We start from the raw sequence: 24,304 nt of genomic DNA, 5'->3' as shown, positions 1-24,304 counted from the left end.
CTGTTTATTGAAAACTTAAATATTGTAATTGTCTTTTTGCATGTGAAATGAGATGCAATGCTTATTTGCAGTTGAATTCTATATTTTGTCTCAAATATCCGAAAACAAGCCATGCAAACAGTTCTGAATGGACCAAATCAGGTACTGTGTCAACAAACTGGCATAAATCAAGCCAGCAACAAAAGGGAAGAGATTTAGGATTGGTAATCAGGATAGCTGACAAGAGACAACAGGAATGATGGCAAGCGGCTGTTCCGGGTTGTGTATCTGATCCCAGCAGATGCATTCAGCTCATCTACAGGTCAGAGAGAGTTATTAATAAGAGGGAGAGGTCAGAAAGGTGCATCTGTTACTATGAAACTGGAAAAAAGTGCATGTGAAGGTCTGTTTTCCAGGCTTAGTAAACAGCATGTGAGCGGATTCTAAGAATCGAAATGTCGGAGAGCCAAGCATGAATGGAAGAAATATGAACTGAAATCAATTGTTTCTCTTCCTAAAATACCAGAATCGGAATGCTTTGAAATGGTAATATTATATGGTCCTGTGTATGTGTACATCCTGAACAACTGTAAATCTAATTGCTGACGTTGTCTTTTCCTTAAGAAAAGTCTACTGGTATATGCAATGCAGTTCTGTACCTACTCGGCCCTTTGGGTGAACATACACAAGACTTAATATGATATGTACATGATATGTACCATGACTGGCTGTCAGATTGAAGAACTAATATTAAAAAGGGGCTGCTCACAGAACACTGACGTGACCAAAAATGCTAAATAAAATGCCCGAAAATAATTTTGCACAGCATGGATGCTTATGCGGAGCCTGATACTGACATTCCCATTCTCAATGAATAGCTTTAAATCAGGCTTGCTGTATTTTTTTTAGATTACGGACTTGTTTTTGTTTCGCTACATATGGAGACTCAGGGGCCATTTATACAACACTGTTTTCAACTAAAAACAGAAAATGTTGAATGTGTTTTAATCATAAAAACACAACAATGAGGATTTTGAAGGCCTGTAATGGCAACATTTTGAAAACAAAGGAAAACATTTCAGTTTTTAGTACATTGTTGTCATGTAAATGTGCCAATAGTTTTGTATATGGCCTTTTTAGGACTCTAATTTGAGTTATAAGGCATGAAAAAGGCAGAAAGCTTCCTCTAAGAGTTAAATCAAAAAGAAAGAGCTTGTAAACTGCATTGACTATCTTTCTGTGCATGACTTTCTTAAAGAACCTGCCTTGAATTTTTCTGCATCACTGTTCCTTTACCGTTTGACCATCAAACCCACTTCAACACCACTTCCATTTGCACCCACATCTCCAGCACCCGCATGAATAAGTATCTTATTAGGGGATTCATATCGAGGCATTTGGATGTGCCTGCCTTTCCCTTACGAGAGCAATGTACTTCTTGCTGTCATCGTGAGGTTCTCCTGTCATATTTCTCTTCCTCTCTCACTATCACTATCTCTCTCTCTCTTATGGAGCGCTCAGAACGGCAGGCGCTCTGGGGTGACTGGCGCTCCCTGGCTGTGAACAAGGGAACAGTCGCTATATATTTTTGCTATCTGACATGGAGGAGTCTTTAACTGTTTACTTTATTTCAGGGAGTGACTTGTTGTATCTGTGTGTATGTATCTCTGCATGTTTATATAGTCTTTTGTCTGCAGGGTGCAAAATTAACACTAACAGAGTCCCATATACAAGATAATTAAAATGAACTGTAACTTTTCTGGAAATCAGAAAAGTATTGAAGGACGAAATTGTGAGAATTTAAAATAAAATAATCAGTCTTGCTCCCCCCTTAAATAGTCAAATATTATAAAGAAAAAAATATTTTTATTTTTATTTAGTGGTTTTTATTTATATTTTTTATTATTACATTTAATACATTTTAAATAATAAACTTAAACTTAAAAACAGTAAAATATCATTAAGGAACAATTTTATTTTAATCTACTGACAAAATGTGTCTATAAATCAGAGATGCTCAAACTAGGTCTTGTGGGCCAAAGTTGGCCCATGTTAACCCTTGATTTGACCCACCATCCCATGAAGACAGTGAGAATGATGGGTATGGTTTTGAGATTGTCAATTCAAATTTAATGCAACCCTTTGTTTGTTTGTTTGTTGTTTTATTGTTAAAATAAAAATTAAATGCTGTAAATTTATCAGATTTCGTTTAATTGTACATAATGTCACAGCAATGCAGAGACTTTAGTAAGTAAATCAAGTCAAAGGCAGATTTTGCCTGATTAGTGTATTCAGCAGTGAACTCCACTGTGTTGTAAATTGGATTGTTTATGTTTTTATCGCAATAATTTCTAATTTAAAAAGTTATACTGCATTAATATGAATAAAATAATAATAATAATAATAATTCATTCATTCATTTTTCCTATTTATCTTAGTCCCATTATTAATTGAGGGGTCGCCTCATTGGAATGAACCGCCAACTTATCCAGCATGTGTTTTATGCAGCGGATGCCCTTTCAGCTGCAACCCATCACTAGAAAACACTCATACACTCCCATTCACACACATACACCACAGACAATTTAGCCTACCTGATTCACCTATACCACATGTCTTTGAATTTGTGGGGGAAACTGCAAAACCTGCAGGAAACCCACTTGAACACGCAAATTGCAAACTCCACACAGAAATGCCAACTGAACCAGCCGAGTCTCAAACCAGTGACCTTCTTGCTGTGAGGCGATCGTGCAACCCACTGCGCCCCTGACACACAATAATAATAATAAATAATACTACTAGTAATACAATAATAATAAATACAATTTAAAATAATGTTTTATTTATTCTGGAATATTATGAAATAATTTAGGAAATTGGCAACTTAAATGTAATATAGTTTGGTAAATATTTACCTACGACCCTGAACGGTATTTGTTTTTTTGTCCTTCATAAGAAAACATTTGGGCACCCCTGCTATAAATCATCAATTGGCATTGCAACCTTAATTAATCAAAACCACTATAATCACAATTTTATTTACAATCTCTAACATTTTTAAAGGAAATAATTTCCAGGCACAATGCAAAGCAGTCTGGCTGAAAAAGCAAAACCTTAAATTTCCACCCAGCGAACTGTGCCAACAAGTTAATTTTGCACCCTGTTTTTTATGAACGTATTTTCATATTTCAGTGTTTTTAAGTGTTCACACTAGATTAGGTGTCCACATATACACCAAACTAGAAGCTCTGCCATTATTTTGTGATGTGTATTCTCTGTCTCATATTGATGTTTTTCCTGCTTGAAAACCCCATTCTTTCCCTGTGCCTTTTTTCCTGTCTCTGTCTCTGTTTTGTGTCTTTGTATGTGTCTCTGGCTCTGTCTGTCTCTGTCTCCCCGTTTCTGATCATCTCTCAACACCTACAGCGGAGGAGGCGGTGGGGAAGGAGAGGGGTAATGTCTCTTTCTTTCTCCCTTTCCCCTCTGTTTGCTCTTATTGCCTGTCTTTCTCATCACACGCCTGTCCTCTCCTTCTATAGACTGATCTGTCTTGTCCAAATGTCTGTCCAAACGTCCCTCTCACACATAAGACACAAGCCAAGGGCGATGTCATGTCATTCTTTTAGCTCGCTCTCACAGCTAGTCAACTCTTGGTTCATGGCTACAGTATGTGGACACCTAAATGTGTTAACATACGTGTTTGTGTCTATGTGGTACTTGTGTGTCTCTTTGTTTGTGTCCAACAAGTGTGGTGTGACTGATAAAATGCTGGTAAATATAACTAGATTTATTCCGTGAAATAAGTGGCTTGTTTATTTTGAAGAGGTATAACTTTTTAAATTCCTGTGTCTTTTGGTTGAAAAACAATTCATATGTTAGGATATTTTGATGAGACATTTCAATACAAAATGTCTGCTGCTGTCTTATGTTATCAACTTCATCAATCTTCATTGCTAATACTTAGTCATTTTTAATTGTTGATAGTTTTGGTATTTAGTACAAAGGACAGTTACATTGGTTTTAATTAAAGTTAAGGATGTTTAGTATTACGTTATTTATTAATTTAGTTTGTATACATTTTTTAAATATTTTTTTACATTTATTTTACTTTCACTTTTTAGTCATTTTCAGTTTTCAATCAATTGTAAAATTTCAGCATGTTTTTTTCCTTTCATTTTATTTTATTTTTTATTTATTTTAAATAAAGGTTGACCTCTTAACATAAATTATTTATTTGTTTGTTAGCTTTTGTAATTAAAATGCTTTAAAGTGCATTTTATCAGATGGCTGGACACGTAAGGTGGTTTCATGGAATGACTCGCCTAACATTACAGACTAACACAACTACATCTGGACAGGATAAAAATCAACAGATTAGAGCAATGCGCTTGCAGAGTGATTCTCAGTGGCATATTGAGACAGAGTGGAAATGTCTCCAAATTGCAGTGAAACAAGACCAACATGGAATGCATTAGGACCTCTTAGGACTGGACAGGGTCTTTGCCCAGAAAGATAACACCATAATGGGATTACAGACAATCAAACCGCTCACCTCCTAGAAGGGCACTGTCCAATTGAGATGCATATCACCATTTTGATGAACGCAAGATTCAATTAGGCAGTCTATTTATTGCAGCAAAAAGTCAGCTGAGAGAGAGAGAGAGGCTGCAGAACTGCAAAGTTCAGAAAAGCAGATGCCAGTGGTCACTATGCTGAGAATGAAGATTACAAATACATTCACAGGCAGAACTAAAAGAAGTTAATCAGTTGGCTTTTTTAAAGCAATATGAGCTAGATAAAAGTATTTTAAAAAATAAATAGTTTTTCTATCTGCAATTTTTGAACTGTTGATAATGTGCAGATAATGCTGTGAGGACATGTATGACAACATTGATTTTGGCATTTTTTTTACATAACACCATGTAGATAGCCCAACACTACAAAAGCAGTGCAAAAAAAAAAAAAAAAAAAAAACAATTTAAAGTGTATGTGAGTTATGCTTAGATAGTATTTGTGGTTATAAAACACAGTTGAATGTGCACACACTGAACTGATGTTCTAGTTCATCCACTGTACACACTCTATAGTGCTAGCATAAAACCCTTAATAATTTTGGTTTAGAATGGTAGAGCCTAATATCTCAGTGTTTGAGGGTGGAAATAAAAAATAGCATCGTAAATGTATGTGTGAAGAACAGATTATCCTTACCTTCATAATCCAAAAAATTCATTCAGGGATAAAAAAACAACAACAGCAACAAAAAGTCAGCAATAAATAATTTGAGCATGTGATGAAATGCTGAAGTCTTGATGTAATCAAGTTGTGTGCTATGTCCATCCAGTCAGTGACTCTGGCACTGAAAAATATGCAAATAAGGTCACTAACCCAGGATTTAGGAAGCATCAGTCTGTGGGTATGCCAAGTTAAATGTTAATCTCAGGTGCATTATGAGCAATATGAAACCGAAAGCTAGCTGGATTCAGTTTACCATTGGGTTAACCGTCCCAAGTGTTTGAGTTTGCCAAACAAAAGGCAACTTGATGTGATAAAGCTTAGAATAATCACCGGTGTGTGCTTGTACATTATTATGATGTCAAATGCAACACATTCAATCAGAAATGAGAATCAATGTATCGGTTCATAATAGTTATCATGTGGATCATGTGGAAAATCAATAATATAATTGATTTGCAATTAGAAAACTGGAATATGACGTATTATGACGAACATGATGAACATGCATAATAATAATGCACTGCATTATCAAAAATAGCATGTTTGAGTAACTTAGAGGCACAGACAGTCTTAACTAAGTCCTCTTTAGTGATTGTGTTGATGCAGATCATCTCTGAATGAAGAGAGACGACTAAGACAATGTCTTTCAGGTCATACAGAGATGTTTGTTTAAGGTCTGTGCCAGAGGTGTGGACTCGAGTCATGTGACTTGGACTCGAGTCAGACTCGAGTCATGAATTTGATGACTTTAGACTCGACTTGACAAAATATAAAAAGACTTGCAACTCGACTTGGACTTGAACATAAATGACTTGGACTTTGACTAGGACTTGCCCCTATTGACTTGTAAAGACTTGCTGCTTCCCATGGAAAGCCCAACGATAAAAAAAGTATGTTGACATGGACCGATCTCTCTCTCTGCCCGTTTATGTGTGCGTGTGTGTGACAGCATGCGCGCGTGTGTGTGAGCATGCGCGCTTTCGGCATGACGTCCAATCGAAGCATGGTAGATTGTTTTGATTCGACAGTATCCAACGTGACTACTATGAGGCGCCGGAGTGGACAAAAGTCAAGCGAACGCAGAGAGAATTTGAATTTGAACTTGAGATCGAGCCAATACTCGCGTGCCAATACTCGCTCTCTCTCACTCTCTCTCTCTCTCACATACAACATACACCTCTCTCTCTCTCTCTCTCTCTCTCTCTCTCTCTCTCTCTCTCTCTCTCTCTCTCTCTCTCTCGTGCATTCAGTCTCTTTGCGTTCGCTTGACTTTTGTTTACGATGGCGTCTCATACCTTAGTGCTTTTGCTCTCACGGGATCCTGTTAAACTGACCCTTCGCTAAGCCACGCCCAAAAACCGCCACCCACCAATCGCGGCTTACCAATCGTAGCTACGGGCAGAGGCTCTGTCAAGCTTTCGAGCGAGGGAAACAAGCCAAATCGTTGCGCAATTGGAGTGTGAAAATCTGACACCCGCTATCCTAAAAGTTTGGACTGGGTGGTGGGATTTTTTCCCTTTTCAAAACCAAAGCCCTAGAGGAGAAATGCCAGCGTGGATCAAGCTGTGTGAGGGGCGGTAAAGGAGTTAAGCTAAGTTGATTTTGTTTTATTTTGTTTTTGATATTCACATTCAATGATAGGTGGCAATAACTCACACTCCTCTTATCCTAAACAGATCTAAACTGTGTTTCTTATAAAAAAAAATTTAAAAAAGACACTCGGGCCAGTGTACAAAATGTTACTGGCTCGATCGGGCCAGCTGCTGCCTTTTTGCCTGACAGATCGAGCCAGAGCTGCGTGCTGCGACTGTCTGTCAATTGTGTGCAAATACAATCTTACGGTGCTTTCACACATAGACGTTTGTTTCGGAATCTGTCTCGTTTCACCCGTTAGCGAGTTTTTTTAGCATATATCCAGCAGTTGCGCTCGCTTCCGCGCCAAATCAATCAGTCCAAGATCGCCTGAATGAGACGCGGTCTCTGTCCTATTGAGCGTATCGATTGTAGCGAGAAAACAAAACAATGCAACGAACTAACGACCCAGGCTATATCACAGTGTATCATGATCGTGTAATAGCCATATATACGGCTATATGAAGAGGGAATGATGAGCAGGGCGAGATGTCATTCTTACCGGTAAATGCGAAAGTGAAAGCATGCTGAAATAATACCCAGAGCTGTTTATCCAGCCTGATCTCGGTTTATCCGTCAGGAAAATTGACCGAAATTACTATCTGTTAATTTTTCCATATTTTAATCGTATAATAGGCCTATGTTGTATTAGGCCTGTTGTTTTGTTCATTTCCGCACTGACAGCTCGAAAGAAAGATTTACATTGATCTGATGCAGTCTCGGTTCATCTGCTATGTCTCTCTATAATTTAAGCCTAAAATACAGAATTATAGTCAACGTTTCTTTAATAGATTGATTAATTCAATTGATCGATTTCTACAAAACCTGACAATTGAAACGAGGCTCTGTATATATGAGAAAGTCTGACCTCGATTTGTATTCGGTGACGATGTCTGTGGGTTGTTAAAATTAAAGTGCACATTTTCACTTATAAAATATTCTATACACAATACACAAAAGTTTGGGGTCAGTGTGATTAAATATGTTAAAACAAGCTTCTTCTGCTCACCAGGGCTGCAATTATTTCATCATAAATACAAATTGTGAAATGTTGCACTATAAAATAACTGTTTAAAAGTAGTTTATCATTTAATTTATTCATTTATTCCAGTGATTTTAAAGATGAGATTTCAGCTTCATTACTCCAGTCACATGATCCTTCAGAAATCACTAATATTAATTATTATTATATTTATTAATGGTAATAGTTATAAAATCAATAATGTCTGGAGTAATTATTTTATTTGAAACTAAATACAATAACAAAGCAGTTATTTTAAATTTTAATAAATATTTAACAATTACACCTTTTTTACATTTATCAATATATCCTTGATGAACTGAATAGTTTTCCTTAAACATTTTAAAAATTACCGTAAATATATATACAGATTTATTAGCCCCCTTTTGTTTTTTATTTTTTCTTTTTAAAATATTTCCTAAATGATGTTTAACAAAGCAAAGAAATGTTGATATTTTGTCTGATAATATTTTTTCCTCTGAACATAATCTTATTTGTTTTATTTTGGCTAGAATAAAAACATTTTTTTAACCATTTTAAGGTAAAATTTATTAGCCTCTTAAGCTAATTGTTTTTCAGACTGTCTACAGAACAAACCATCATTATACAATAACTAGCCTAATTACCCTAACCTGCCTAGTTAACCTAATTACCCTAGTTAAGCCTTTAAATGTCACTTTAAGCTGTATAGAAGTGTCTTGAAGAATATCTAGTAAAATATTATTTACAGTCATCATGACAAAGATAAAATAAATCAGTTATTAGAGATGAGTTATTAAAACTATTATGTTTAGAAATGTGCTGACAAAATCAGTTCTCTGTTAAATAGAAATTGGGGAAAAAAGTAAACAGGGGTGCTAATAATTTAGGGGGACTAATAATTCTCAAATCAACTATGTGTGTGTGTGTGTGTGTGTGTGTGTGTATATACACACACACACACACACACACACACACGCACATTCAAATAGCGATTAACTTCTTCTTTTTTTTTTTGGTGGGGCCAGTGAAAATTTGGGCAGGGCAAGTAAAAATCAGAACCACTGGCCCGATCGGGCCAGTAGAAAAAATCCTTAGCGTTGAACCCTGTGAGCACTGCTTAGTTTAAACCCTCGCTATTGTAACGCATATAAATACATACACTAATATATAGGTAGGAACTATAATACACTAATATATAGGTAGGAAAAATCTATTTGTTCACTACTGTTATTTATACTTTAATGATTGTGCATTTCAATTTTTTTTCTTCTACTTAACTGCAAATTTGAATAAAAACTGGATAAAGAGCACACAAACATGCTGACAGTAATAGGTACTGTACACTGTTATAGGTCAATGATGCTAATATTCGGCACAAATCCATCAGTTTCTTAGGTTATTAGATTATTTTATAATTTCACCTCTCCTGCTGTGCATGAACTATGCTGTTGAATGTTCAGCGTATGAGGTGGCTAGGCTAACCTTGCTTCAATTTTGATAAAATTATTTTCTAATCAGTTGCTATTATGTTGTGAATATACCCCTGTAATGTATACTGCAGTCCTCTTTTGTCTGGCTTTCTCAGATATCTCACCTGTTTGCCAAAAATGACTAATTAAATCCTTGGGAATGTCTGACACCAGCGCATACACACTGTAATAGATGTGCCAGGCATGAAAGCTTGACAGGCGTAGCAACAGTAACTAAGGAGGGCGAGGCTTAGCGAAGGGTTATTCCAAGAATGTTGATATGGTTTCTTTCTTGCTTTACTATTTATTAACAATACACAAAAAACTAAAAGGTTAAGGTAAATTCTTTAATAAATTCTAGTGTTTTTGAGTATACTTGTTGTATACTTGTATTATACTTATGTTTTAGGCTAGTATTATTTACGACTTGTTAATTAATGCTTCATAATACAGTAGTATTACCAATAGTGAACAGATAAAATAATACAAAGTGTAGTTTTACTACAGTAAAGTGTAGTGATTTGTAGTATAAAATACCCTATATTGTAAAATAATACAGCACTGGGTAATTTGTTTATATTACACTTGTGTTACCATAGCAACTATAGTATTACCACAACTGATCAATTGAAGTTCTTTACTGTAGTAGGCTACTGTTCAAAACACACTACATGCCAATATGCGTGTTCAGGGGCCCTGTGGCACAGCTTTCCTCAAAATGAAGAGGATGACATGGAAAATGTCCTCCACAATCTCATCAGCAAAGTGGAAGCCAGCAGACACTAGTTTACTTTATTTTAGCTGCCATGATAAAATGAGATTGATAGTGAGATTTATTTGAAGAGTGAATAGTACAGTAGGCTATAATACCTTATCAAGCGTTTCCTTATTTTTATCACAGTTACATTTCCGCTTGCATTAGTTTTTGTTTAAATGCTTTTAAAATAAAATGTATTTTTTACATCCAACATCTATTCCAGGGTTGCCTTATAGTGGTGTAAACCCCTTTACAAGGGGTGTTTCCCCTGTGTAAACTCTAGCCACCCCTGTGGCCAACCCGATATGATTTTGCTGTTGACATTATTTATTTAAATCTACTTACATAAATGCAATAAAATGCAATATTTCAATAAATAAATAGCAGCCACTAAATTATTGTGGATTGATTGGTGCCACTGACGTAGCTGGCCTCTTCTGGCCCCCCTTATGCAAATTTTCAGGGGGGCACCACTGGTCTATTCTCTGTCTTTAAGTGTTTGAAACTGAAAATATCTCATCATATAAAACAACCAAAAATGTTATGGTTTATTAGATTAAACATTTAATATGTAAGTCTATTTTAGTATTTTGGTTATTGTTATTAAACAGTGCACCAATATGAATCATATCAAAAAGCATGAAAGGAAGAGGGAACACGACACAAATTGTGAGTTTGCATATAATCTCTGAGAGCGCTCAAGAAAATTTGTGTGTGAGCAGTGCATATTTGAGAACGAGAGAAAATTTGAGAACTCGCAATCAGTTTTGTCCACAAACAGAGGAAATCCGTGCACGAGCATCACACAAGGTAGAGAGCAAAGCTCTTCAACGTTATGTGAAGAAAACAACGTTATTGTTTGTATGAAGTAGCCTACTTCATTAACAATATGTGCTACCATTTTACATTGCTGCTAGACAGATTTGCAACTCCATCTCTTTAGCACACACGAGATTCAATTGACAAAATTCCAATTTCACTCAATTTAACTTTGCAGCATATACAGGAGTTGGTCTACTGCTAGCACATTGAGGTTATGTAATTTTGGTTAATCACAAGTTGATCACCGAAGACATAACATAGCACAACTAAACTTAATGAATTAGACAGCAGTAGACCTGCAATTTCTGTGTGATGTGAGGCAAAATGGAGTCTTTTTTTGGTGGAACTCGTTTTTGTGCATTATGCTGTGGAGACGAGACGCAGCACTGTTCAGTACTTTTTCAGAAAATTGCATTTGTATTTTTATATATCTGAGCAATGTTCTTTAATAAAAAAAGGTTTGTTTAATTAATACAGATCTTACAACCATACCTAATCTGTATATATTTTATTTTTCTGTTAAAAAGACTCGAAAAGACTCGAAAATCAAACTGCAGGACTTTGGACTTGACTTGAGACTTGTTGCCTTTGACTCGGGACTTGACTCGGGACTTGCCTGTCTTGACTCGGGACTTGACTCGGGACTTGAGGGCAATGAATTGAGACTTACTTGTGACTTGCCAAACAATGACTTGGTCCCACCTCTGGTCTGTGCGCATTTATGCCACACAGTTGCACACGTTTCCAGACTTGAGTCTGCTGGAAGTCTGAACTTTAGTGTTGGACTTGCATTTTAGCACATTTTGTTAGCTTTTTTATTCTATGTATTTATTTTGTGCATGTAGTGATTCATCTGAATCACAGACTCCAGCAGAGCTTCAGGACTCCATTGCCCTGCAGATGAAGTGCTTATGATCATTTGCCTATGCCATGTGACATACTGTACTATCGTATGACAGTATGAGCTCTAACGCGCTGATCATGAGATCATGATGAAGGAGGAGGCATGGCAACTAACTCTACAGTACAAGCTGTCACCATAACGATGAAGTCACATGCAGAATAGCACTGCATGTTTACAGCTATTACATTCAAACAAATTTGTGTGAATGTATGCTATAGTCTCAGCCTCAGATGGCATGCCCACAAACCACCCACAGTCCGTCCTCTAACTGTCTGATGCATATTTAATGGACATTTCAGTAGTCATTTGACATAGGATTTTATCAGTCCACTTAGAAACCAAGTTATGTGAAAATACACAAAATTAAACCTTTTTAAGGAAGACCTATTCTGTATATTGACCACGGTTTATCATGATTTGTTATAGCCAGAACCGTACAGTATATTATATTTGGCTGTAAAGGATCAATATTTAGTATTGGATTTATTATTCACAAATAGCTCCCTGCAAAAACGGCAATTTATTTAGATATTTTTACTTTATAAAGTGGGTTGTTTCCTGCTTGATTAATTTATTGCTTAATTGGTTTATTAGCTAATTTTTCCTGTTAGAATTTGTAAAATCATTTTGGTATACATTAGGAATGAAACTAATCAGCTGCAGCAATTTTAATTTATAATACTGTATATGAACATTTAGATAAATGAGAAATGTACAGTAATGCCACTTTAAGGCTTTAGTGGAGAAAGAGTTTCAATTCTATGAAGTATTTCAAAGTACATAACTAAATTAAAAATCACTGTAAATGATCACGTAAAAGAACATATTTATTGAATATTACTTTGTATAAATGCATACATTTTTACTTTGGTATTTAAGTCACTTTTAATGAGCACACCTCTTGCTTTTTTGTTATTTATCATTTCAAAGCAACTTCTGGAAAATTCCATTAAAACACAGTTGTTTAAGTTTAAATGAAATAATACTGGTACATTTGCATCTCTTTATATTTATTTTGACAATCTGTAATGTAAGTCTTTCACTTGGATCATTGCTAAGTACAATAGCAATACAAACCTACAGAATGTTTACTTTGTGCAAGCTGATGGCTTCAACAAAAGCATAGAACAACTTTAAAGCTTGCTTATATGTCTTTAAGGGCTTATAAATTATCTCTAAATATCAATCCCCCATGGTGAAAACGTATGTGTTTTTTTACTTCCATAACCACTGTTTCACTCAGTGGTGATTAAATATATAAATTTAGTTACTTCCAGTCCTAAACATCACATAAAAACAAAAAGGGACTGTAGGTGGTTCTTGGGCTTAATAAATTGCAGTGATGATCAGACCTTTTGCTGCAAGTCAAAGGTCTGGCTCTATAATTTGCCTATATGATAAGCTTATACATTGTTAAGAGTTTTGTTGAGTAATGTAAAGGGGTAAGTGAACAAAACCGATGTATGGGTGTGTGGATGTACACAGTAATTCACAAGCTTGCATCCTTGTTTCTCTCTTTATACTGTGTGTGTCTCATATTAATGTATTTCTTCCTTCAAACTCCCTTTCTTCCCCGTGTCTTTGTGTGTGCGTGTGTGTGTATGTGTGTCTGATTCCTTTCTCATCTCTTCAACTGCTCACACCTTCAGCGGAGGAAGCGGGTAATGTCTCTCTCTCTCTTTCTCTTTCTTTCTCTCTTTATCTCTTTCTTTGTCTGACTTTTATTCTTAATGCTCGTCCTGGCAATTACACAGCTTTCCTCTCTTTCTTTTTTGGATTTGTCTCTGTGTGTCTGCAAGTCCCCCATCTCCTTCTATCGCTCTGTCACTGTTTCTGTGTTAAGCACCCGTGGACGATCATTCAGATAGGGGGTTTGAGAGGTCCTTCACCTCTGCACCCGTCACTCTAACAGCACTTCTCTCTCTGATGGACGCTTGTTTATGCTTGACAGTGTGTAACCACATCTGCTGAGAGGGCAGAATTTGGCACGGCACTGGAAATCTAGAGCAGTGCCCTCTGTCCTTGACACTGAGACAGACCATGAAAAGAAAGGACAGAGAAGACCATAAAGATGCAAATTATATGCATACATGTTTTATACAGTGAGGCCCAAAATTGTAAAAAAATGTAGGATCTTGTTATTTACATTTTGAAATACCCTTACAGAAAATAACACAGTCACTTCACGTGTTAAATACATACAAAACATGTGGTTTTGGAACATTTTCATGTTAAAGGTGTAGTATGTATGTTTGACACCCAGTGGTTGAACAATGTATTGCATTCCTGGATCAAAACAAATGCAAACAAAGGTTGCCAGATTGAGGACCAATAGGAACAAGTCTGACGATCAAGCCTAAAGGCTGGTTTAAGTCGTGCTCTAAATAAAAGCAAAAGCATGTGATAGAAGGAATATTTTCCATATTAAAAGGAGTTTTTGTTCTAACCTACACCGAATAGAATATTGAATACTCGAATCGATATATTAAAAACGGCTTCTATTTCTCACAGGTGAACAACAGGATAAACTGATCATCTCAAGTACACCTCATTTGCCATGTTAAATTCTAAGTATTACGAGTTTGAATGCCATTTTAGATTACATTTATTGCCGTACTACTGAGAGCAGCAGCATAGTTTAACTCAGATGTTGAAAATAAAATGAACCGCTTGAAAATGAACTTATAAACCATTTTGTGAGTAAGTGCACCATTCTGTGCTTCTAAATGGCTGTATTTAAATTTCTGTCAAATTTCATCTGGTGCAAACAGCCAAATTGCTTATCACTGCAAATCTCGTCATGTAGTGCGTTGTTAGAACATGGACTTACAATGTAACCTGCTCACCTATTGTTTACGTTTGTAAGATTTATATTATTTGTTAATTAATAACCACCCCATGTGAAACTCTGATCTCATTTTGGAGATTTCTACTGCCCCCCGGAAGTTGCATTTCTTCCACGGACGCATGCTTTGAGAGCCTTTCTGAATGAATGAATGAAATTAGCGATTTTCCATCAAGGCAACCTGAAGTGCTGAATATAATTGGCTAAACTGGCATTGGGTAGGTTAAAAGAACCAAAACAAAAACAGACATTCCGGCACGTAAAGCGCATTTTCAAAGCAGAATATCCAACTTTAGCATTGTTTTTCAGATAAACAAGAATGGTCACTTTGCATGTTTCTAAAATATCTGCAAACATATTATGGTATTTTAATGTTTTAGAAGAGTCAAAAACTTACATACACCACCTATAAGCGAAAAAGTTACCAGTCAATCAATCTTTTAAGACATTATCAAATTTCTGAATACAATTTTAGACAATTTTCCTTTCTTAAAAGAAAAGAGTGGTTTGCAATTAATGAACACATCATAATTATTGCTGATAAAACTAAATGTTATTATATTTTAAATAAATATTTTTTTAAAGACAGTGGTACAAAGTATAGAAATATAAAATGATAATAAATTAGTATGTTAAGGCTGCACTGTGATACTTAAATAGAGACTTTAGTAGGTGTCTTAAGTAAAGCATGGTACAAATGTATGGTGGTAATTCTTGCTCAGAAAATAAACAGTTAAAGGATACACATTGTAATATATAGAAAGAACAGCAAAATTTAAATGTGCTTTTGTCAAATAAATAGATTGAAAACAGCCTCAATGCTTTGCCCATAAAACAAAACATTTTTCAAAGGCTGCATTTACACTGCATGGTTCAAGTGACTCAATTCCAATTCTTTTCTCCCATGTGACACAGATCGCATATAGCCCATGTATGTGTAAACAGGAAAAAATCACATGGATTTCGATTTACTCAAATCAGATGTTATCAGACTTAATCAGACTTGGTTCATATGTGGAAATTTATCCGATATGAATCAGGTCCGTGCCCTCATGTCTGCTGTGTAAACAGGTAGATCAGATTATCACCTGTCAATGCGAGTCACGCATCATTAAAAACCGTAGCAAATGATGTCACTCTGACGCTTTCATTTCGCAACAGACTTCAGTAGAGTCCCAAACCTAAAATCTCATACACAACTACTAAAAAAGCTTTTATTTCATCATGTAGCACAAGTATTTATGCATGTTAAGGAGAGAGAGCGCAACATCCGCCACGTGAATAACCAATATAAATATAAAACTGTTGCATAAATCACATGCATAAATCACGCCATGGACATTACATGAAGATGTCTACTGGTTTAAAAAAGCTTAGATTAAAAAAAGACAGCCAAGTGAGAACTTTTCTGTCATAGACTATAGTAAAACAGCTTGTCAAAAAAAAAAAAAAATGAAACCCTGTGAACAGATTAAATACAGTAATGGAGAAAAGAGCCTTTGCCATGTGCTGTGTAAATGCAGACAATCGAAAACAAGTGACTTTTAAAAGATGATGTTAGCTGGTCATCAAAAAAATAAATAAATAAAATTACAAAATCAAAAATCATAATCAAGATCTGAAGTGTAAATGCAGCCAATGTAATTCCTTAAAAAAAATAAATAAAAAAAACCTTTTGGGCCTCACTGTTGTTTTTTAATGTTAATAAAGTTCATCACGACAAAAAGTACATCAAGAACCATTACCTGTTTGTTTTGCTTTGGTATACAATTCACATAGATTAGTCTTCATTAAACGACTTTGGCATTTACCTTGTTTATCACTAACTGCCATCACTAACACATCTGCCATCCAACAGCTGTATGCACATCTGGTGGATGGTAGCGCTTGCATATAACAGGAGCAATGTGGTAACGTAGAACAGAAAGTCTTCAGACTGACTATACCTTCAGGGTCACACGGTTCTTCACACTACAGAGCCAGGGCTGATATATAACGGACCAGCTCACTGGAGCGACTGGATGGTGTTTTCTGGTCCTTTTATATGTCTACTATGTGTTTGCCAATGGACAACCCAAAAACAAGAAAGAAAGGTTTGGCTGGGCATTCTGCAGCGGGGATGCCTGAGTCTGCTCCGTATGTTTCATGCTGTCGTCCTGGCAATGTGATGAAACCAGCCAGTGTTCCTTGGGAACAAGAGGTACAGTGGTGGTTCCAGCATGAGCTAAGACGGTACAGTGGATATTACATCTGCTGAGCTAGTTTTTAGTACAGCATGAGCCACACCAGCGAACGTGTGTGAGAGTGTGTTTGTGTTGAGGCCGAATGTGTGCAAATGTGTTCCAGTATGTGTCTATCCTGAGCACTGTGAAATGGGCTTGATTGTTCGGCTACAACAGGCTACATTCTCAGTGAGGAGACACAGACGAGATTCCCGATTGCCTGGGAATAACTGTGTGGATGTAGTGGGCATGTTTCATTGTTTTTAACAATCTGAGCTACTAACTCACCCCTAGACTGTGTGTGCAAAACCAATTGCTCATGTAGCCTAACGTCACTTGCCATTTCACTTTCCAGTTGTGTTTATTGTGTGTGTTTGTGCTAATCTGCAGAGGAAACAGCAAAGGGAAAGACATCAGTACTATCAAGTCTCTACGTGTGCTTCGAGTACTGCGGCCGCTGAAAACCATCAAACGTCTGCCAAAACTGAAGGTACTTGAATTTCAAGCCAGTTGTGTTTGATTACTGAAAAAATGGGGATGGATATGTTTTGGTTTTGTCTTAACCTGAGGTCTGAGGGGATTATTCACTTAGCTGGATTTGGTTATTTATGATTTGACACAATCTAGCATAGTTTTGTTCTTCAAAATTCATCTGAGAGTTGTTGTCATAGCAACAGGTCTAGTAGCTTAAACCTGCTTGGTAGCAGGCTTGTTTTATATAAACGGGATCTGATCATTAGATGTCATTACAACCAAATGCGATACTAAATATATGTATAAACTGCAGATATTTTCTTACAATAGTAAGCTTTAGGTTACATGTTACAAATTAATAAAAAATATATTTAATAAAACAAATCAGAAGTTATGAATTGTTAAGAGTTAAGAACTGTTATGTAATCTACACTCCAAAAATAAGTCAAGGGGTGTTCTTTTACAAGGGAGTCAAAAAGATCATTTATTTGTAACCATGTAGGCCTATCTGCTAATTTTAACATACCAATATGGTTATTAGATAAGAACACATATTTTAAAGGTATCAACCCAGCTTATGTGCATTTTCTAAGAGTGTATTATAATAGACATGGACAATAGTTGTTCTCTTTTTATTTATTTATTGGAGTCATGCATGTTTTGCCAGCTAATATGCTGGTGATTTGATGCTTCGTAAAAGTTGCAAACATCTTTCCAATATCAAAATGCTTTTTTGATGCAAATTTAAATAACCAATTTTGGATTAAGATACTTGAATGCTATCTTTAAAAAAACAACTGCTTTGAAAATAAAATTATTTGCTAAATACTCTTTAAGGAAAGTGCAAAGCCTTTAGCCAACAACAAATGTGTAAAGCTATTGCATGTCATATTTAACAAATCATTTACCACAAGTTTTATGTAATTTTTGCTCAAATGGATCATTAAATATGAATCAAATGATGTCATTACGCTGCAATGCTGATGTCATTACGCTGCAAGATTTGATAGACTTGTTTTTCATAACAAGCACATGCAGAGATTTCAGATCAATTCTTGAAGAACCAGATTAGTCAAAGATCAGTTATCAAGATTAATAGATCCAGGATCTGCCAAATCATCAACCAGACTGTTAAGGTACAAAGAACGGACCCCAGTGCTTTTTTCTAGAGTCTATATTTTTTTTTATTTAGAGTTTGTATTCTGCTTCAGGCTTGATTTAATTTAGTCTCATCTCTTCCTGCTTTGACTATTTTCAGGCTGTCTTCGACTGTGTGGTAAACTCTCTGAAGAATGTGTTGAACATCCTCATCGTCTACATGCTCTTCATGTTCATCTTCGCTGTGGTGGCTGTGCAGCTCTTTAAGGGACGTTTCTTTTACTGCACTGATGAATCCAAAGAGTTTGAGCGCGACTGCAGGTGAGAGAAATTACACAGACATTGACGAACAAATCCATCAGAGCTTTATTCTAAAAGCATTCTGTTGTCAGGGGCGAGTATCTGGTCTATGAAAGAGATAACGAAGTGAGGTCACAGAAGCGGGAATGGAAGAAATACGATTTCCACTACGACAACGTGCTCTGGGCCCTTCTCACCCTCTTCACCGTTTCTACGGGAGAGGGGTGGCCGCAGTATGTATACTTTACAAGTCCTTACCTAATCTCCAGTCATTCAGATTTTTGTCCTAAATTGCGATTTGAATAAGTTGGAAGTTTTACATGGCTTATTTGAAGATTGGTTATAATTACAGCTAAAAGCAGGGTGTGTTTTGGGTCTTGAAAGCTTTAAAAAGTCTCAGATCAAAAGGACCGGTTTCACAAACAGGGTTTAGCTCATGCCAGGACTATTTGGTATTTAAGCCGCTTTTATGAGAATGACTCAGAAGAAATACTACTGGTGTATATCTTGCAACTACTTTGTGGCACTAATGTATTGTTTCTTTATGTCACTGGAAGTAATTTTTAGTTAAGACAGCTCATACATGCAATTTAGTCTAGATCTAGACTTTAGCTGGATCTCTAAAACCAGGGAAAATACCAAAATTCAATGAAGTATTGTGTTTTAGGTATAAAATTATTTTAAACAGGTCTTTTTTACTGTCCATTAACACTATAATACTAATATAAATGTCCAAACAGCCCTTGGAAATTAATTTTTTGTATTATATTTTGCAGTTCTGTCTTTTGATAGTTCAAATGTAATTTGCTGCCTAATGACTACAAATAAGATATTGTGATATGGGTCCTAAATTTAATTATTCAATTAAATTCAATTTCAATTATTTTTTTATTTTCATGATCACAGTAAGGAAACAAGGTTCCCTCTACAATGAAATTTTAACTTTGCCATCCAAAGTGAAGTCATACACATAATATACACATCATACACGTGATATACATACATACACAGAAGTGACAGAAGTATAACTATGAAATGTGTATATATATAAATATCTATGAATGTAAACAATATATAATACTGACTGTGGAGTAATGTAAACAGTGAATAGTAGTCTGTTATCTGGTGACGCCAGATAAAGCAAGGACTTAGCCAAAGGAAAGTGAGTGAGTAGTCCTAAAAAGTCTTAAGTTTGACTTGGATGAGCCTGCAGAAACCCTTTAAAAGGGTCTACAGAATCGCGTCACACCCAATTCCCCAATGTCTCTTATTTTTTGCCACTTTTCAGAGTGCTAAAACATTCAGTAGATGCGACCTACGAGAATCAGGGCCCGAGCCCAGGTTACCGGATGGAAATGTCCATCTTTTACGTGGTGTACTTCGTGGTCTTCCCCTTCTTCTTCGTCAACATCTTCGTGGCTCTTATCATCATTACTTTCCAGGAGCAAGGAGACAAAATGATGGAGGACTATAGCCTGGAAAAGAATGAGGTGAAGGACATATCAGATGCATGTGTTTATTAGCTTAAGACCAATCTCCTTCATTCTCAATGCTTAGATTGATCTCATTTGTATGGTATGGCAGATTTTCAGCTTGATTAAACCGCATTGCCTCTGTTCTGTTTTCAGAGAGCCTGCATAGACTTTGCCATCAACGCTAAGCCGCTCACACGGCACATGCCCCAGAACAAGCAGACCTTTCAGTACCGCATGTGGGAGTTTGTGGTGTCTCCTCCATTTGAATACACCATCATGGCCTTGATCGCGCTCAACACTATTGTCCTTATGATGAAGGTGAAAACGAGCACTGACTAACACCAGCAAATACACAATAGGGTCTTGCATCGATCCTAAAAAACCAAACTAATATCCTGTTTACACCTGTTTTGTTTTTTTTGGATCACAAGTTGCCAAGAAGGACACATTCTTGTTCACTCCTGTGATTAAAAACAAAACAAAAATTCCCTGAAGAAATGCACCAGTTCACATATTCTACATGAGTTATGTGAGATTGCTGTATTTAAAAAATCTAAACAGTATCAGTTCTGTTTTTGTGAAAGACAAATTCATAGAGCAAGATTTAAATCCCTCTATTCTTTAACAAAGCGTCCTATAATAATGTTAAAGAATGAAGTCAGAAGTTGTTTTTTGCGGCTGGCGTATACATCTGGCTGTAAGTTAGGACTGGGAACTGAAATCATTTAAACTATATCATTGTTCACTTGCTAGCACTTAAAAAAACCTTTATTGGTTGTCTGCTATTAAATTTACATCATTAGCAAAATGTTTACCACAATTTGAGACTGGATAATATCGTTTGAATATGTTTTTGTGTTTAGTATGATGGAGCATCGCTTACTTATGAAGATGTGCTAAAATACCTGAACATAGTGTTCACCTCTCTATTCTCCATGGAGTGCATATTGAAGATCATAGCCTTCGGAGCATTGGTGAGTGTGCAGTTTTCTCATCTGTAAATAGATCTGTTCTTGCTTCATTATATTTTGGGGACAAATTTAGTAGCATAATTTCTCTAAAGCTTCTTTGGAGGATGTTCCCACGCTGTATAATTGTATGCAAGTAAAAGTGTCATGTTGCAGTTATTAAAAATTGATATGGGTTTAATTGTAAGTCAAATGAAGAGTTAGTTCTTTCATTCATCAAAAGTGTGTTTGTTTTTTTAACTATAGAACTCCATGTAAAAGCACTCATTTAATATTCATTAATATTCATTACTTTAGGCCATATTTTGTGAGAATAACAGTCTTCCTAATCCCTGATTCAGTATTTCAGATTATGATATCAGCTCAATTTTGGTATGATAACAACAAAGGATTTTGCTGTGATTGGGGTGACCAGCTTTTTCGAATTTCCAGGTTTTCCATTCGGTTTTGGGTGACCTCTTCCCTTAAATTAAAATAATTAATCAAATTTACATAGCCCAATGTCCCACGTTGTCCCACTGGCACAATACCACACCTGCTATTTCACAACAGAACAGTGGTCCCTAGTGGTAAACCATATGAATCAATTGTTTTGTCATATAGTGTATCACTGTGGGCTAGAGATGCGCGGATGGGCTATTATTTCATCCGCAACCGCATGACAAAATTCATCATCCGTCCGCCATCCATCCGCAGTAACATTTTTGACCAATTTTTAAAACCGCACCAGCCCGCCAACTGCTGATTGGGCTCTTTATTTGAATGGCTTATTCCTTTTTATTATTAAATGAATGTTTCTTTATTGATCATTATAGAATAGAGAATGACTTTAATGTAGACATGCAGTTAATCCAAACGTGCAAGTCATTAATTGACGACGCTTTGAAGTGACGCTAAAGATACGAGGACGTGTCTTTTCACTTGATTCGATTCCTCGGTCCTTCAGTCTTTTCCTTGCGTCCTTCCCTCGTATCCCGGTGGGGTGGAAACACGAGGAAAGAAAGCAAGGAAAGGAAACGAGGATGCACAAATAAGAAATGAGAAGCACCCGAGCTCTCAGAATATCAGCAGTGAACTCCGTCTCCAATCGGCGCACAGGGACAAAAGTAAATAAATAGCCTAAATTAAACGCACTGTACTGTACAACTTTTTTTATTGTAGCCTAATAGAAAACGCATTGACACATCATTTCAACATGCTGCTATTTAGTCTACTACTAAATGCCTATTTCACTTTATTTTTTAGTAAATAGATAGAATAATAAGTCATTTACATTATAGCCTAATAATGTTTACATTTGTAGTTGTCCATAGCAACCCCAAAAACGTACCTGATTGCCTTGCACATCTAATTAATGGGCACAGTTTTTCGACTATTTTTTTATTTATTTATTTTTTATTTTTTGCTGTGGATGTTATTGAGCTGGTAGAAATCAGAAACAACACCAGTTCTGCGACAAGATGAACCTTTATTTATATCTCTATCAGACAATACCTATTTTATATGCCAAAAGAAACAACAGGCAGTAAAAAAATATTAACATAAATATCTTAATGTAGGCATAGGCTATAGTCGCATGCTTTGGCAAACAGTTGAAATTTTTTTTAATAAAAACGTCATATCGTGCCTAAGCCTTGTAGGCTCAGTCACCCCCACAATTAGAAATTAAATTAGAAAAATAGATATGCCATCCCTCTTTGAGCGAACATAAAGTCTGACCAGGCTAAGTGCATGTATGACAAGTGCCCCAAGCATGGACTTAAGATTATCCCCATTCCCCTCAAACTTGAAGCATAACGAAATACTACGCCAGTTGCGACAAAGAAATTCTGGCAAAATAACCTTAGCCTCGGAACGTAAAAGCGAGGCCAACATGTCTAGAATAGAATAGGCTAAACCAATATGAACGTAAAATTATCAGCTGACCGAACTCAAAAGTTTATATTGAACATATGTGTAGCCTAAATAACATAGGCTAATTGGTTTAATATGCCTGACCTTAGGTCTAGTTTGATTTTTTCTTGGCACAATGCAGGAATAAAATAGCATCTACAGTGTCAGGATTCAGACGGGAGCGCCTGCATAGCCACTATAATGCGCCCTGCTGCACTGAAGGAGCGCTCGCTCGCAGCACTTGTTGCTGAAATGCATAGAATTCTCTTGGAAAGGTGCTGTAGTCGTGGGAATGACTGGCCTTATTTCTCCCAAAAGGAAGTAGATTTTCCTCTGCTGATCCGTCTATACGGAAGTTTGTAGAGGAATACTTCTGTACTTCATCCAGAATTAGTGTATCCGATTCGTCCTCCCATTCTGTGAAGTCAGTCCTAGGCTTTTTCGTTGGTGCGCCAGCTATGCCTATAAAAACAGTACAACCGCCCGCCACCCGCCCGAATTTAATTAAAATATTATTTTTTCGTAACGTCATCCGCCCGATCCGCTGTTTATCCGCGGAGTCCGCGGCTATAACCGCCAACCGCGCATCTCTACTGTGGGCAACAACCAATGCTTTGTCTGGTGCATTCTAGGCATGGGCCGGTATAAGTTTCTGATGACATGATAACCTTAGATAAAAATATCACGGTTTCACGATATTGTGATTACCCCCCAATATTTTGGAACAGTAAAGCTGTCAGCTGAATAATTAAAATAAACAATTGACTTCTGCTATCTTCATTAGTTTCAAAAGCACATATTTCTTTATAACATATAAAATATATAAAAACTTTACATATACCTTAGGAACGGTATAACAGAAAATTTTAGCAGTTTTAAAACCTTGAGTTTTCCAAGCCGCAGTAAACCTTAAAACCAGTTACCGCCACATACCAAGTGCATTCTCAGACTCCCAGCAGAAAGACTACACCACAACACAAATTTCAACTTTGCCAAAATAAAAGCTAGAGAGATGTAAATTAGCTTTATAGCTAACTCTAGCACAACATGTCATGTTGTACATTCTCCCTGTATAAATAAATTAAATAAATAAATAGAGGATGGCTTTGGTGCTGCTATGTGGAATCGTGCAATGCCAAGAAAGTTTTTGAAGCTTCTTCAGGATTTTTCGATAACAAAATACAAAAAGCACTGCTTTAATAGCCACTGTTTGCTAATGCTTTTATTT

The 24,304-nt window shown here is 36.2% G+C and overlaps 1 protein-coding gene across 17 annotated transcripts in view; it reads left to right on the top strand.

Annotated features, from left to right (window-relative positions):
• The window catches only part of cacna1aa (calcium voltage-gated channel subunit alpha1 Aa), a 156,179-nt gene that overhangs the window by 85,078 nt on the left and 46,797 nt on the right, over positions 1–24,304 (top strand). For all 17 annotated transcript variants that reach the window (XR_015479900.1, XR_015479902.1, XR_015479903.1 and 14 more), the window contains 6 exons: positions 17,259–17,358; positions 18,601–18,761; positions 18,833–18,973; positions 20,029–20,230; positions 20,369–20,533; positions 21,079–21,189. Coding sequence is in view for 13 of the 17 variants with exons in the window: in XM_087242949.1 (XP_087099075.1) it covers positions 17,259–17,358; positions 18,601–18,761; positions 18,833–18,973; positions 20,029–20,230; positions 20,369–20,533; positions 21,079–21,189 (880 nt within the window). In the remaining 4 variants the exon portion in view is untranslated. The remainder of the gene's footprint in view (positions 1–17,258; positions 17,359–18,600; positions 18,762–18,832; positions 18,974–20,028; positions 20,231–20,368; positions 20,534–21,078; positions 21,190–24,304) is intronic.

The sequence above is a fragment of the Danio rerio genome, chromosome 3 (genome assembly GCF_052040795.2).
Source record: "Danio rerio strain M-AB ecotype USA chromosome 3, GRCz13ab, whole genome shotgun sequence".
Classification (NCBI taxonomy): domain Eukaryota; kingdom Metazoa; phylum Chordata; class Actinopteri; order Cypriniformes; family Danionidae; genus Danio; species Danio rerio.
Note: the sequence above shows the minus strand (reverse complement) of the source record. Positions and strands in the feature narration are given on the sequence as shown.